Raw genomic sequence first — 15450 nt, forward strand, 5'->3', positions numbered from 1 at the left:
GCAACAAAGCATCCTTTACTCATGCTGCCAAACATACCCTTGTAAAACTGACCATCCTACCAATCCTCGACTTCGGTGATGTCATTTACAAAATAGCCTCCAAAACCCTACTCAATAAATTGGATGCAGTCTATCACAGTGCCATCCGTTTTGTCACCAAAGCCCCATATACTACCCACCACTGCGACCTGTACACTCTCGTTGGCTGGCCCTCGCTTCATACTCGTCGCCAAACCCACTGGTTCCAGGTCATCTACAAGACCCTGCTAGGTAAAGTCCCCCCTTATCTCTGCTCGCTGGTCACCATAGCAGCACCTATCTGTAGCACGCGCTCCAGCAGGTATATCTCTCTAGTCACCCCCAAAACCAATTCTTCCTTTGGACGCCTCTCCTTCCAGTTCTCTGCTGCCAATGACTGGAACGAACTACAAAAATCTCTGAAATTGGAAACACCTATCTCCCTCACTAGCTTTAAGCACCAGCTGTCAGAGCAGCTCATAGATTACTGCACCTGTACATAACCCATCTACAATTTAGCCCAAACAACTACCTCTTTACCTACTGTATTTATTTTATTAATTTATTTTGCTCCTTTGCACCCCATTATTTTCTGTCTCTACTTTGCACTTTCTTCCGCTGCAAACCAACCATTCCAGGGTTTTTTTTTTAGTTTTATTTTACTTGCTGTGTTGTGTTCAGTTCACCTCCATGGCCTTTTATATTTTTATTTATTTATTTTATTTATTTATACATATATTTGTTTGCCTTCACCTCCCTTATCTCACCTCACTTGCTCACATTGTATATAGACTTATTTATTTTTTTTCACTGTATTATTGACTATATGTTTGTTTTACTCCATGTGTAACTATGTGTTGTTGTATGTGTCGAACTGCTTTGCTTTATCTTGGCCAGGTCGCAATTGTAAATGAGAACGTGTTCTCAATTTGCCTACCTGGTTAAATAAAGGTTAAATAAATAAAATAAATAAATAAATAGGTGAGTCAGGGAGCCGTTCAGTAGTCGCTTCTACGCTAGGCGAATGGGAGACACTGCGTTCAGAAAGGTAGCGGGCCGGGGATAGCAGATGGGTCTTTGGCGACATCGCAACGGAAAAGCCTGTTGAAATCACATCGGATGATTACGTCGGCAGACCAGTCGTGATGGATCGGCGGGGCTCCGTGTCGACAATAAAGGGTCCAGGCCAATTGGTAAAAGAGGTATTGTGGCCCAAGAATTAGCTGGTATACTCCGTCAGCTGGCCGGGAGATTGGCCTAGCTCGAGGCTAGCTCAAGGCTAACTGGTGCTTGCTTCGGGACAGAGGCGTTAGCCAACAGTAGCCACTCGGTTGCAGCTAGCTAGCTGCGATGATCCGGTGTAATGGTCCAGAGCTTGCGGCAGGAATCCGGTGATGTGGTGGAGAAAAGCAGTCCGATATGCTCTGGGTTGATATCGTGCTGTGCAGACTGGCAGGTAATTGTCTGAGCTAAAGCTGGCTAGTGTCCGAGCTAAAAGGTGAAGACCGCTAGCAGGGGCGAACAATGACTAGTAGCTAATAGCTAGTTTGCTGGCTAGCTTCTGATGGAGGTTCCAGTTATAAGGTATGAAAAAATAGCAGATACGTGCCACATTGGGTGAGGCGGGTTGCAGGAAAGTATATTTAGTTTGTAGATGGAAAGTGAGATTAAAATATATACGAAAAAAACGAAAAACACACTATTTACAGACTAATTAACACCGGACAAAACAGACACACGTCCGACTGCTACGCCATCTTGGATACGATAATGATATCCAGCTTCTTTGATTTCTTAGACACTTATGCTGTACAATTAATCACTGTGGCAATAAATGCCACAAAATCCACCTTCTTCATAATGAGTGCATACAGATCACTCATTGACTTAAAACACTAGCAACTGGTTGCAATGCATCCACTGCCATTATTTTCAACACTGTTACCTCTTGCCCCTTCGACTTTCTTCACCGCCTCCACATAGGAGATCCGCTGCGCAGCCCTGATCCTTGACACCTCGACCTCCTTCACCCGAATCTACTACAACTTTTGCTCATTTTTTTCCATTCTTTGATTTCACTATTTTCCATTCTTTATCACACATTTCACCTCTGCGCGGGGCGTTGGCAGGTATGCGCACCTATGTGGTGGTCGTTCGAAGTAAACGCCATCATTCAAGTTTGTGAGCACGTCCCCTCTACCTAGCGGGCAGTATCAGCATTCGCTATGAATGCCGGACCTTGTGGTTCACTGTGCAGACGAATACACAGGGAGTCGAAACTTCTAGATTCTACCAGTGAAATGAAAATGTGAGAGTTCTAGCTTGTGGTTTGGATCATTGTGATTTTTATGATAAAAACGTAATGTTGTGAATATAGTAACGACTATATGCCGTGGCAGAGCCAGGGTGAAATTCCTGTAATCAGTTATTTCCCAACCCTGGTGTCAGTGCAAGACCCATGTGCTTAGTTAGTGCAAGACCCATGGCACAGAAACTGACCTAGAGTTTGTCGTTATCTGTTGATATCCTATGTTTGAGCCCTAATGGAGGGTGAGTGTTGACTAAGGGCCCTGTGGAAGGTTGCTTTGCATCTTGGTTTGGTTTTTACTGGGGCAGGGACAGGGTGGTACAGAGCACCCTTGTCTCCTAACCCAGCACAGCATCCGCTCAACTAATGCAAAGCTATTTGCATAGGAAAATGTAAGTGTAGTCTTTGAAGGCTGGAAAGTTAGGCATATATTACTTTTGGATCTATTCGACATTGAAGTAAACATAACTATTTAGTACTAACCGAACCTGGATCTCTTGGCTTGCGAGACTAATACTAACCTATTCTACAAGAAAGAGTTGAAAATGTGTCTGTGCACGAAATCATTATCTGATCGATGTATTTATTGATAAGTAAATCTTAGATTGTGGGTTATACACCCTCCAACCCATGTTATTATAGTACTGTCCAACCTCATTTACAGTCAACATTAATTACTACTCAAAAGATTAAATATACATTATGCTCATTGTATCATGTTTTCAGATAATTGTATGTCTGTTTAGTCATCCCTCTGTCGGCCTATATGTGAAGCCCTATACACTATCCACATTTCCACACCCCTAATTGCACAGGAAGTATACCAGACTTTCTCTGCGGACAGAGACAGATTTGCCTCGGATGCAAATGTCAACTGTTGTGCTTGGAATGGAGGCTCAAGCTGCAGGCAGCACGATACAGAAGACTGGGACACATTTTAATCTCAACAATGGAAAGGGCTTTTCAAATTCTATGGGCCTATCCTTGGTTGTTTTTCAAACATTTGGATTCACACTATTCTTGAACCATGAGGGGATGCATGATGTCATTGTTAAATACGTGGTTATTTTAGCCACAGTACTAGACTCAATATTCTGGCTGTGGTGTATGATACATTAAATTACATTCCTTCCAATCCTTAGAATTGTCTGATTTTGAAAGTCCTGAATCTGCCGCACACACACACGCACGCACGTATACGCACGCAAGTATACACACACACACACCTCTCTCTTCCTTTAAAGTGTCTGTGCCCCACCACCACATGAATAGGCCCAGGCTCTGTGCAGTAGGCAGCTGCTTCCTTTGAACGACCAAAGACAAAAAGCCTTAAATCTACAGGCCACCTTTCATCTGTACATTTGATTGGCACTTTACTCACCCCATTGTCACTGCAAAAAAAGGTATATGTCCCTGGGCTCAAAGTTACTACTACACTGCATCCTGTAAACTCAATTTTTAATATGCAGTTGGCCACAAATAATTCATGTTGCTGGTGTTACTTGCTATCACACACCATCAAAGGCAAGAACATACCTAAATAATGTTGCATGAAGATAGATATGAAGATTTGATGGCAAAGAAATATAAAACCGGTTTGTGTAAAATCTGTATATACAGTTGTGACAACCCTCCCACTCTGTCTGCCGAATTCTTTCTCTTTGTTCTTGTTTTCCTTAATAGGATGTAAGTGGGCGGATCCCAGAGGGTCATCAGCTAAATGCGACACACCTGGGTTCGGATGTGTCCTGGGGACAAATACACATTTTCCCCCATTCATTGGAGAGACTCTCCACGCAAACAAACGGTTGGATTTTGGTTGTGGCTGTTTTGTGGCTGTTTTGTTTGGCACCTCTCAACACCCCTCATTATCACATCTATACACGCAACCACTCATTTACACTACTGACTACACACACACACACACCCCATTGTTACTTGTTTATAATTTACTTTAGTTAATAAATATATTTTTGTTATTCCTTGACCTCCACATTGTCTCCCTTTTTGTTACGGGCTATGCGCCGGTTCATGATACAGGGCATTCGGAAAGTATTCAGACTCCATGACTTTATCCACATTTTATGTTACAGCCTTGTTCTAAAATGGATTCAATTTTTTAAAATCCTCATCAATCTACACACAATACCCCATAATGACAAAGCAAAAACAGTTTAGGAAAATGTTGCTAATTTATTGAAATAAAAAACTGAAATACCTTATTTACATAAGTATTCAGACTCTTTGCTATGAGACTTAAAATTGAGCTCACGTGCATCCTGTTTCCATTGATCATCCTTGAGATGTTTCTACAACTTGATTGGAGTCCAAGGCTGTAACCTAACAAAATGTGGAAAAAGTGAAGGGGTCTGAATACATTCCAAATGCCAAAAAAATAAGTGTTTGAAAGTATCAGTCAGGATTTCTGCTGGGCTCCCCAGAGGAGGAAGGGGAAGACTATCCTCCTCAGTGAATTTCAGAAGAAAAAAAGTGAAACATTAAAAAAGTTATCATTTTTATACTGAACAAAAATATAAATGCAACATGTAAAGTGTTGGTCCCATTTTTCATGAGCTGAAATGAAAGATCCCACATAAAAGTTAGTGAACATTTATCCTTTGCCAAGATAATCCATCCACCTGACAGGTGTGGCATATCAAGAAGCTGATTAAACAGCATGATCATTACACAGGCAAGGGGACAATAAAAGGCCACTCTAAAATGTGCAGTACAACCAACCAGAGGTGGCAGTACGTCCAACCCGCCTCACAACCGCAGACCACGTGTTTGGCGTTGTGTGTGCGAGCGGTTTGCTGATGCCAACATTGTGAACAGAGTGCCCGGTGGTGGACGTGGGGTTATGGTATGGGCATGCATAAGCTACAGACAACGAACACAATTACATTTTATCAATGTCAATTTGAATGCACAGACATACCTTGACGAGATCCTGAGGCCCGTTGTTGTGCCATTTATCCACCGCCATCACCTCATGTTTCAGCATGATAATGCACGGCCCATGCCGCAAGGATCTGTTCCAGTTCCCGCCAATATCCAGCAACTTCGCACAGCCATTGAAGGGGAATGGGACAACATTCCACAGGCCACAATCAACAGCCTAATCAACTCTATGCGAAAGAGATGAGTCGCGCTGTATGAAGCAAATAGTGGTCACTCCAGATACTGACTGGTTTTCTGATCCACGCTCCTCTTTTTTTAAAGGTATCTGTGACCAACAGATGCATATTTTTATTCCTAGTCATGTGAAATCTATAGATTAGAGCCTAATTTATTTATTTCAGTTGACTGTTTTCTTATATGAACCGTAACTCAGTAAAATCTTTTAAATTGTTGCAAGTTGCATTTATTTGTGTTCAGTATAGATAAAACTATACTAAATATATTCACAAGTCACCAAATAATTTATTAAAACACTGTTTTACAATGAAGGTGTACAGTAGCCTCAGCAGCACTCTGTAGCGTAGCACCAATGTGTAGTTGGAGGACAGCTATTTTCTGTTCTCCTTTGAGTACATTGACTTCAATACAAAACCTAGGAGGCTCATCCTTCTCACCCCCTTCCATAAACTTCCACAGTAACTATGACTAAGACTAATTAACATAAACATGTTTAGCATCTACAGGCTCCACTCATACAAGCCTCTGATGCACGCGTTTGGAACATCTACATTTAAATAACTATAATAAATCATTTGAATATACACCATCACATGTCTAAAGGAACAGTATTATATTAAGAAAATGTATTTCAGAAGAACAGAATATGAGTTGGCCTACTGTATGTTATCTGGCTATGCATCATGCAATAGGCTGTAGACTTATTTTATGACGTTATCGTAAGAATAATATATTTGAATTTAGCTTAATAAAATATAATGGATATTTTTCCCATTCCCGAGCGAGGGTGCGCGCATATGAAGTGGCTACGTTGAAACAGGTCATATATGCTAGATTTAGAGTTATTTGGCAACTTTAGTTGTGAATGATACAAACCTTAGAATGTCTTAGAAATCACAAGATATATGGGCTGCATGATGCGACAATAGGCTCTTGATTTGTGAATGTTCCAACAAAAAAATTTGCGCTCTGTTCCTTGCCTCAGGCTGCACACGGAGTTCTCTCATCAAGTGATCATATTTCCACCGGTCAGACTATTCTCAATTTAATCTTGTTTTTACTAATATGTGAAATAAGTTTCGATTTAGAATGGCCCATTATCAAATGGGCAAGAACAGGTGAAAGACAAAAAAGACATGTCATCCGTTTGCGCTGGAATAGCGAATGGAGCCCCCTTTTCCGCTAGTAATTTTTTTAATTTAACCTTTATTTAGTAGGTTAAGAACAAATTCTTACAATGACGGCCTACCCCGGTCAAACCCTCCCCTAACCCGGGCGACGCTAGGCCAATTGTGCGCTGCCCTATGGGACTCCCGATCACGGCCGGTTGTGATACAGCCCGGGATCGAACCAAGGTCTGTAGTAACGTGGTAATTTCGCTGTGCCACAGGTGATATTCCGCCCAAAATCTGTATGCCATGGGCTCTCCAACCCTGTTCCTGTAGCTACTCCAGTGCTTAATTTGGGAAACCAAGTGAAATCTGTTCGGGAACATCGATAGTAACATGTTTTCACAACGAACGTAGCCTATTTGATTAAACTGTTGACAGCCACTCTCTGCGCGCTGGAGAAAGGAATGAAGGAGAGAGGGAAGGATATGGAAACTCACGGTGGTGAGATATTCTGTAGCTATAGGTAATGTGTCAGTCTATAATTAATTATGAGGGGGAAAATGCCGTTGTACTAGACTATTGAATGTTATTATGGCATGTGTAATATGCGGCACAATCATTGTTTTTATTCTGTATTTTTTGTCGGGCTTGGACTCATATATGCTTATGCGTAAACTAATATGCATAAGCATAGTGTTTTGAATGAATCATCGCCTTAGAAAGCGCTGTCCATTTCGTTGTGTTAGGCTTTGAAACAACATCCATAACGACCATGTTTACCATTCAGTTTCAACCTATATTGTTGAACTTCTTTCTTCAAATTGATCAATCACAATGAGATGAGTTTTAAAAGCACATACTGTTTTGGTGTTTGATGTGATTTTCGAATGCTTTTGCATTGATGTTAGAGTGGTTAGAGGGACAATAGAGCCCTGAGTCCCAGGCCATTAGCGACCTGATGATCGTTACATGCTGACCAGACCGGACACGTCGCGTGCGCGAGCGTCGCAAAATAAATTTAGAAATCCATGTTATTCAATTATTGCACCCACACTGCTCGCGCCGCCAACGAGCGTCAGCGACGCCAAGGCCTAAAATATAACACGGAACCCAAACCGGCTGTGCGCGTGCGCCATCTGCATAAATGTATTTTGCCCCCCCACACCAAACGCGATCAGGGGCCTGTTGCACAAAAGTAGAATTAAGACATCCGGGATAAATGACTCAGCTGAGCTCAATGAAGCCAAAACATGTGCGTCCAGGCTTAATTGGTTGCACAAAGACCAAGCCAGGATGAGCAGACACGGATTCATTAAGCCAGGTGAAACCAATCCTGGATAGGTGCGCGCTCACGGCTCACTCAAATAGACCCCGCCACAGATCACAGATTAACTGATTTACCATGGCAACTAGAGCCGCGTACTTTTCCCCGTCGGAAGCACAAATCCTCATGGAGGCATACGAGGAGGTAAAATATATAATTAAGAAGAAAGGCAACACCGCCACAGTGATAAAGCAAAGAGAAAAAGCGTGGCAAAGTATTGCAGACCGCCTGAATGCGTAAGTAGTGCACAATTACACACTCACCGCTCCGCTGAAACATCACAATTACAATTCAAATATTTAATTCACATCTCCAAAAATGCAGTTGTACTGTAATTATGAAACGGTTAAATTTTTAATTGAAATGCACTGCAGATATGAGTGAAATTGTGTAAAGTAACTCCATCACACTGTATAAAGCTATGATACATTTTTTGATATTTTTACTGAAAACAAGACAAAAATACCAAGTAATTTTTTGCAGTGTGACTCCATTAAATGTGTGTGTGTGTGTGTGTGTGTGTGTGTGTGTGTGTGTAGATTAAACATGAACGGGCCAAAACGGACATGGCAGCAGGTCAAAATCAAATACAAGAACATTCTGCAGAATGGTATGGTCCCTGACTAATATTTAACAAAGCACAAGCATATATTGTACCCAGAAGGTGCCTGCTCACACATTGTCTGTACTGTTTTAGCAGTGAAAAAGAATACCCACAGACAAGGCACGGGTGGTGGGTCACCAAAGGCTGACCTTACCCCAGCAGAGGACATGGCCTTGGAGCTAAATAAAGGCAGGCCCGTCTTAGAGGGGATCCCTGGGGGGAAAGAGACGAGCATAGGTTCCTCCCAAGATGCCACCCGCTTCATTCAAGGTATGTCCTTCCATCTCTACATGGGATACAACCACATTCATATTGAATCAATTTGGACTGTCTGACTTTGGTTTACCTATTGCCTTGCAGTGTCTGGCAGCACTGTGTTCCTGTTAGAGCCACCAGCACAAGCACCAGACGATGCTGATCCAGTGAGTACTCCATCAAAGGCATACTGTAGGCCTGGCATGTCTTGTCTACTAGCTTCAATATGAATCCGATTAAATGTGATAGGGTGAAGGCCCCAGTGCAGCAGCAACAGCACATGATGGAGACGATGATGAGGAGGAGACCATCTCTCTGGATTCCAGAAGGCATGAGGTATCATGTTAAGACTGTGAAAGTACTATTTACTCTACAATGGTGAGGAGTCCTCATCAAAATCAAAAAATCTAATTTCTTTTACAGGACCCAGATGCTATACAGTGGGAAAACCAGCCTGGCAACATAGTGCGTATTAATAAAAGGACACCACATCCTGCCAAATTCCAGCTGCGCTAATTGTATTGTGTTCACAGAGCTCACAAGCTATCAGAAAGTTGTATGGCAACCACCTCCGGCGCCAAATAGAACTGGCAGACATAGACATTCAGTACAAGAAGAAAAAGATGGAAAATCTTGCACTGGAGTCCGAAATAAAAAAGAGGACAATTAGGAAACTGGACCTTGAAATAAAAAAACTTGAGAGGGAGGTGAGATATGCCTTCAATGTACACTGTATGCTAACTGTAACACAAATGTATTAATCATTATTTTTCTTTCCTCCCCCAGCTCCAAGAAGATGACACAGCTCAAAATAAAAATTAGGTATATTCTCGTAAAGTCAAGTGAGCCATGACATATGAGCTCTTATTGTGAGCACACAGGACGGTGGCATCTTTCTAAGTTTTTTTTTATTTTCCCAGCAATCAGTACAACCAAGTCATCGTTATAAGGCATCGCCCTCTTTTGCCCACCCCCCCAGCACCAGGTGTGGCCACTAGCCTATATGAAGGCCCAAAATTGTGTGTTCCTTTCTGCTCTGACAATGGCATGCCCATTCGTGCGAGATGTGGTGGATGAAGAAGCACTTGTGCTGAGGAGAGCCTTCAGGCGAGAAAGGGTCTTCAGGGACCGGTTGGACCCACTGGCCTTCCCTGATGACCATCTATATGAAAGATACAGGTTTTCTGCAGATGGCATCAGGTATCTATGCAGACTACTGGGTCCCAGGATTAAGCACCGCACTGCACGGAGCCATGCACTGAGTGTGGAGCAAATGGTTTGTGTGGCCTTGCGCTTTTTTGCTAGTGGAGCCTTCCTGTACTCAGTGGGGGATGCAGAACAGCTGAACAAGGCCACAATTTGCCGCACAATAAGGAGTGTGTGTCTGGCTATCAAAGCATTAGCAGATGTCTTCATCTCCTTCCCTGGCCACAGAAGACTCTGTGACATCAAAGAGGAGTTCTATAGGATTGCAGGTAAGAGGATCTACAAATTACAGGACAACTGTTAACACATAGTAGGATACTCATTACTTTGTGTGACAGGTTTCCCCAATGTCATTGGTGCAGTGGACTGCACACACATAAGGATAAAAGCCCCCTCAGGTGCCCATGAGGCCGATTTTGTGAATAGGAAATCCTTTCACAGCATTAATGTTCAGGTGAACATAACTTTTTGATATTGTCCATTGACGAACACTCTGCATTGCCAGTGATGTGCATTGATTGGTGTAATATTCCTCATCTTATGATTTCAGATGGTCTGCAATGCTGACTGTGTGATCAGCAATGTTGTGGCAAAATGGCCTGGCTCAGTCCATGACTCCAGAATCTTTCGGGCCTCTGAAATCTATCAGTGCCTATCACAAGGTAAGCCACACAACCCCTATTTATAACCATCATGGCTGTGTCAAGAATATCACTGTGTTTATGAGGTAGTAATGATGAGATTTTGTGTTGACAGGTGAATTCTCTGGTGTGTTGCTGGGAGACAGGGGGTATGGCTGCCAGCCTTTTCTCCTGACACCTTTCACAGACCCCCAGGAAGCACAGCAGGCCTACAACCATGCCCATGCCAGGACCAGGGCCAGAGTTGAAATGACCTTTGGCCTCCTGAAGGCACGCTTTCACTGCCTTCACAAATTAAGGGTCAGCCCTGTTAGGGCATGTGATATTACTGTGGCTTGTGCTGTCCTCCACAATGTGGCCTGCCTGAGGAAGGAGAGGGCCCCCAGAGTGCCACCAGCCATGGACTGGGACAATCCGGCAATCTTCCCTGATGACGACAGTGGTCGGCTGCTGAGGGACCAATATGTGTTGAATTATTTTAGTTAGTATGTGTGCTTTCAATTTTGGTTAAATATGTCCTGCGGTGGCAGAGGAATTTGGGTTTTTTTGGGTTCGTTTTTTGACGAATTTGGCCTCTTATGATGTTTGTGCGGTATACTGTGTGTAATACAAGGCTGCAGGGAGGCTACTGCATCCATTCATTTGTCTGTTCAGTTGATGTGTATGGATTTGTCCTGCATTTATTTTAGTGTGCAGACATGCAGGGTGTGTTATATACAGACCTTTGAATGTGTATGTATCATTTTGTATAATATGCTTGGATTCTGTGCTTTCCATCTTGTAGAGTCACTGTGACTTCAGTTTCGAAAGGAGCTGATGGTTTACCTGCTTTGTTTTGTCCTTATTCAATAAAGGAACATAATGTTACACATTGTGTTTTTATATTCATATGGAATGTGTATTTGTTTATATGACAGAGTACTAGGGCCACACTGAAGAAAAAGGATAAAGTCATAAATTTATGAGGCTGGTTCTTTCTGCAGAAAAGCTACATATTGTTTTTACAGTTTTGATACTTATGACAATGTGATACTTAATATTCTGGCACATCAGCATGTCTTTGTTTATGAAACCATACTGAAGTACAATTTCACGAAATGCCCCACATCTGTCATTTTAACAACTGTCCTCCTTTAAAACAACTGGTTACAATATTATGACTTGTGTTTTTTTCCCCTCTGTGGCCCTAATATTCTATCATTTTATATATAGCCTTATAGTCTATGGGAAACTGTAAATTATCTAATGATAGCAACATCATCTAAAAATCATTTTTTATCCAAAATCATTGAAATTAATGATCACAAACGTTTAAATAATAACAGTGGGTCTAGTTATATGTGATAACAATGTATAGTGAGCAGTGAAATAACTATTGGTTTCCATTTGTGGTGACTGCTGACTGACATTAGGGATGAGATTAAATAGATCCTGGAATTTAGCCTGGTCTGGAGCAGGCTAGCTCCACAGAATAAATCTCCATGGTAATTTATACCATAACATATCCTCCTGCCCCCTATCCATCTTTAGTGCAACCGGATTACGGATCAATTGAGCCAGGATCACCAAGATATCCTGGCTTAATCCCTTATCCTAGTTTTGTGCAACAGGCCCCAGGACACGCAGGTTAAAATATCAAAACAAACTCTGAACCAATGACATTAATTTGGGGTCAGGTCGAAAAGCATTAAACATGTATGTGTAACAGGGTTGGTTATGTTTCCACTTGCCTCTAAAGAAATGTGTATTTAATGTTCAAGCATTCTTATTGGTTAGTTCAACTCTGATGACAATAAGGTGTGTTGTGATTGGCCCCGCTTGCAGATAGGGGGAGATCGCGAACGTCAGGTCTTCCCAGTAGGAAAATGTGATGCAAGGGGTAGGTCACGTTCTGAATACTGTTTTCTATTTTCTATTTTACAATGTGTACAAGTTTGCTGTACGTTACTGATTTATACATGTGTGGGTATATGGTATCTGTTAGGGATTGAGGGGCTTTCTGGGATGTGCTTTGGCATATGATTGCTGTAAATAAGTGTGTTAGCTAGCATACACCGATGTCATGGTCACATAAGCCACTGCTAACACAGTTGTCTTCATGCTACAGATTTTGCCATCGACAGCCATCAATACTGTTAAGCCCTGCACAACTAACGTGCTGTTTCCCATTTAACAACAGGTATTTACACATGTTATATTTTGTATTGTATTTTTGTATTTTGTTCGCCCAGTAGGAAAATGTGATGCAAGGGATTTTGCCATCGACAGCCATCAATACTGTTAAGCCCTGCACAACTAACGTGCTGTTTCCCATTTAACAACAGAAATAAATTATGCTCAACTGGGACCACTGGCCGAAGTGATTTATTTTGAGAAAACACAACACATTATACATCTGTTACATATGGCAATTTAGCTAGTTAGCTTGCACCTGCTAGCTAACGTTAATTTGTCCTATTTAGCTAGCTTGCTGTTGCTAGCTAATTTGTCCTGGGATATAAATATTGAGTTGTTATTTTACCTGAAATGCACAAGGACAAGGACCTCTACTCCGACAATTAATCCACACATAAAACAGCCAACCGAATCGTTTCTAGTCATCTCTCCTCCTTCCAGGCTTTTTCATCGTTTAACTTATATGGTGATCGCATCTAAACTTTCATTGTATTACCACGACTACCGGTGGGACTTGCAGAGCGATGTGCGTCAGAAATAGGAATGAGTTCTATTTTAGCCCTTGGCGTTGCAGACGCTCGTTGGCGCGCGCGACGCTCGCGCACGCGACGTGTCCGGTCTGGTCAGCATGTAACTCATTCCTATTTCTGACGTAGATCGCGCTGCAAGTCCTGCCTCTCCCATCTCCTCATTGGTTTATAGAAGCAGGTACCCACGTGCCATCTCCTCGTTGGTTATACCCACGTGGGTGATTGAAAGACGAACTGTTTTGCTGGTAGTCGTGGTAATGCAATGAAGGTTTAGATGCGATCACCTTATAAGTTAAACGATGAAAAAGCCTGGAAGGAGGAGAGATGACTAGAAACGATTCGGTTGACCGTTTTATGTGTGGATTAATTGTCGGAGTAGAGGTCCTTGTGCATTTCAGGTAAAATAACAACTCAATGTTTATATCCCAGGACAAATTAGCTAGCAACAGCATGCTAGCTAAATCGGACAAATTAACGTTAGCTAGCAAGTGCAAGCTAACTAGCTAAAATGCCATACATGTTTAATGCTTTTCGACCTGTCCCCAAATTAATGTAATTGGTTCAGAGTTTGTTTTGATATTTTAACCTGCGTGTCGTGATTGCGTTTGGTGTGGGGGGGCAAAGTAAATGTATGCACGATAGCGCACAATGGCGCACGCGCGCAGCCGGTTTGGGTTCCGTGTTAGAGTTGGGTAGGCTACTTATAATGCATGCCCAGAGTGCATAAAAGGAGATTACCATGACTCAATGGTCATGTAGAATTTTGCTGCGGTCATGACTCATGACTGCCGGTGTTACATTCTCCAGCAAACCCCCCCCCCCCCCCCCAAAAATGGCTCTCAAACAGAAGGGGAAACTAACAAAGAGTCACTGACCAACAACCAAAACAAAACAGGTGGGGTTCTGAGTGACACTCATGGGGGTGTCCACTGAAAGTTGACTAGCAACAACAACTGGATTTTAAATACAGCAATCATGAGTAGCCACTAAATTTGCCAAAGAGGAAAACAAAATAAATGCCCACATCAAACTTAAAGACAGGAAGCAAATCAAAAAGGTAGAGCAAAATCAAATAAAGGATTTTTTTTTAAACTCAAATAGGGAGCGCCAACTAAAGGTGTTGACCCTCCACATCTCTCAAGACAACTTGAGCACTGGGCCAGCCGCTCTTAAATAATACCTGAGCCAGCACAGGTAAAACACCTTCCCACTAACGAGACGGCAACTAGCACAGGTGTAACACATACTGACTAACGAGTTGACACCAATCGGTGTGCCCTACTCACTAACGAGCTATACATGCTAAAGTCCAACCTCAAAACATAAATGGAAAAATCTAAACCTGTAACAGGCGGTAATACGGTCACCGCAACAGCCTTAATTATGACAACTTTCGGAGGACGTCCTCCAACCTATCAGAGCTCTTGCAGCATGAACTGGCATGTTGTCCACCCAATCAAAGGATCAGAGAATGAATCTAGTACTGAACGCATAAGCTACAGCTAGCTAGCACTGCAGTGCTGTGCATGAAATGTGGTGAGTAGTTGCCTCAAAGAGAGAGAAAGACAATAGATTTGAACAAATTAATTTCTTCCAAAATTAAGTAGAAGCAAGAGAGAGAGATTGCTATATTTCATAGTATATACACTATTGTTCAAAAGTCACCTAGAAATGTCCTTGTTTTTGAAAGTAAAGCAAACATTTTCTTCCATTAAATTATAATAAAATCGATCAGAAATACAGTGTAGACATTGTTAATGTTGTAAATTACTTTTGTTGCTGGAAACGGCAGATAAAAAAAAGAAGGAATATCTACATAGATGTACAGAGGCCCATTATCAGCAACCATCACTCCTGTGTTCCAATGGCACGTTGTGCTAGCTAATCCAAGTTGATCATTTTAAAAGTCTAATTGATCATTAGGAAACCCTTTTGCAATTATGTTAGCACAGCTGAAAACTGTTGTCCTGATTTAAAGAAGCAATAAAACTGACCTTCTTTAGACTAGTTCAATATCTGGAGCATCAGCATTTGTGGGTTCGATTACAGGCTCAAAATGGCCAGAAACAAAGAACTTTCTTCTGAAACTCGTCAGTCTATTCTTGTTCTGAGAAAGGAAGGCTATTCCATGCGAGAAAT

The 15450-nt window shown here is 42.0% G+C and overlaps 1 protein-coding gene and 1 long non-coding RNA gene across 6 annotated transcripts in view; both read left to right on the forward strand.

The window, feature by feature from the left end:
• The window catches only part of LOC139542606 (uncharacterized), a 66714-nt gene extending 62404 nt beyond the window's left edge, over nt 1-4310 (forward strand). Inside the window, exon 2 of the long non-coding RNA XR_011668530.1 lies at nt 4010-4310. This is a non-coding gene — a long non-coding RNA (uncharacterized lncRNA). The remainder of the gene's footprint in view (nt 1-4009) is intronic.
• A 1995-nt stretch (nt 4311-6305) lies between these two features.
• On the forward strand, nt 6306-11494 carry LOC139542607 (putative nuclease HARBI1). Of its 5 annotated transcripts, XM_071348245.1 has the most exons (11): nt 6350-8510; nt 8598-8774; nt 8865-8926; nt 9009-9095; nt 9183-9224; nt 9293-9466; nt 9546-9581; nt 9680-10234; nt 10304-10419; nt 10516-10627; nt 10722-11494. In XM_071348245.1, exons 8-11 carry the CDS (start codon nt 9763-9765, stop codon nt 11090-11092), a joined length of 1071 nt encoding a protein of 356 aa, XP_071204346.1. In that variant the 5' UTR covers nt 6350-8510; nt 8598-8774; nt 8865-8926; nt 9009-9095; nt 9183-9224; nt 9293-9466; nt 9546-9581; nt 9680-9762; the 3' UTR covers nt 11093-11494. The 5 variants fall into 5 exon arrangements, with proteins under 5 accessions (XP_071204347.1, XP_071204348.1, XP_071204349.1 ...); XM_071348248.1 differs by lacking the exon at nt 10304-10419 and having other exon boundaries at nt 6324-8510; XM_071348244.1 differs by having other exon boundaries at nt 9183-9466.
• The last annotated feature ends 3956 nt before the right edge of the window (nt 11495-15450 follow it).

The sequence above is a fragment of the Salvelinus alpinus genome, chromosome 17 (assembly GCF_045679555.1).
Source record: "Salvelinus alpinus chromosome 17, SLU_Salpinus.1, whole genome shotgun sequence".
In the NCBI taxonomy this organism is placed as follows: Eukaryota; Metazoa; Chordata; class Actinopteri; order Salmoniformes; family Salmonidae; genus Salvelinus; species Salvelinus alpinus.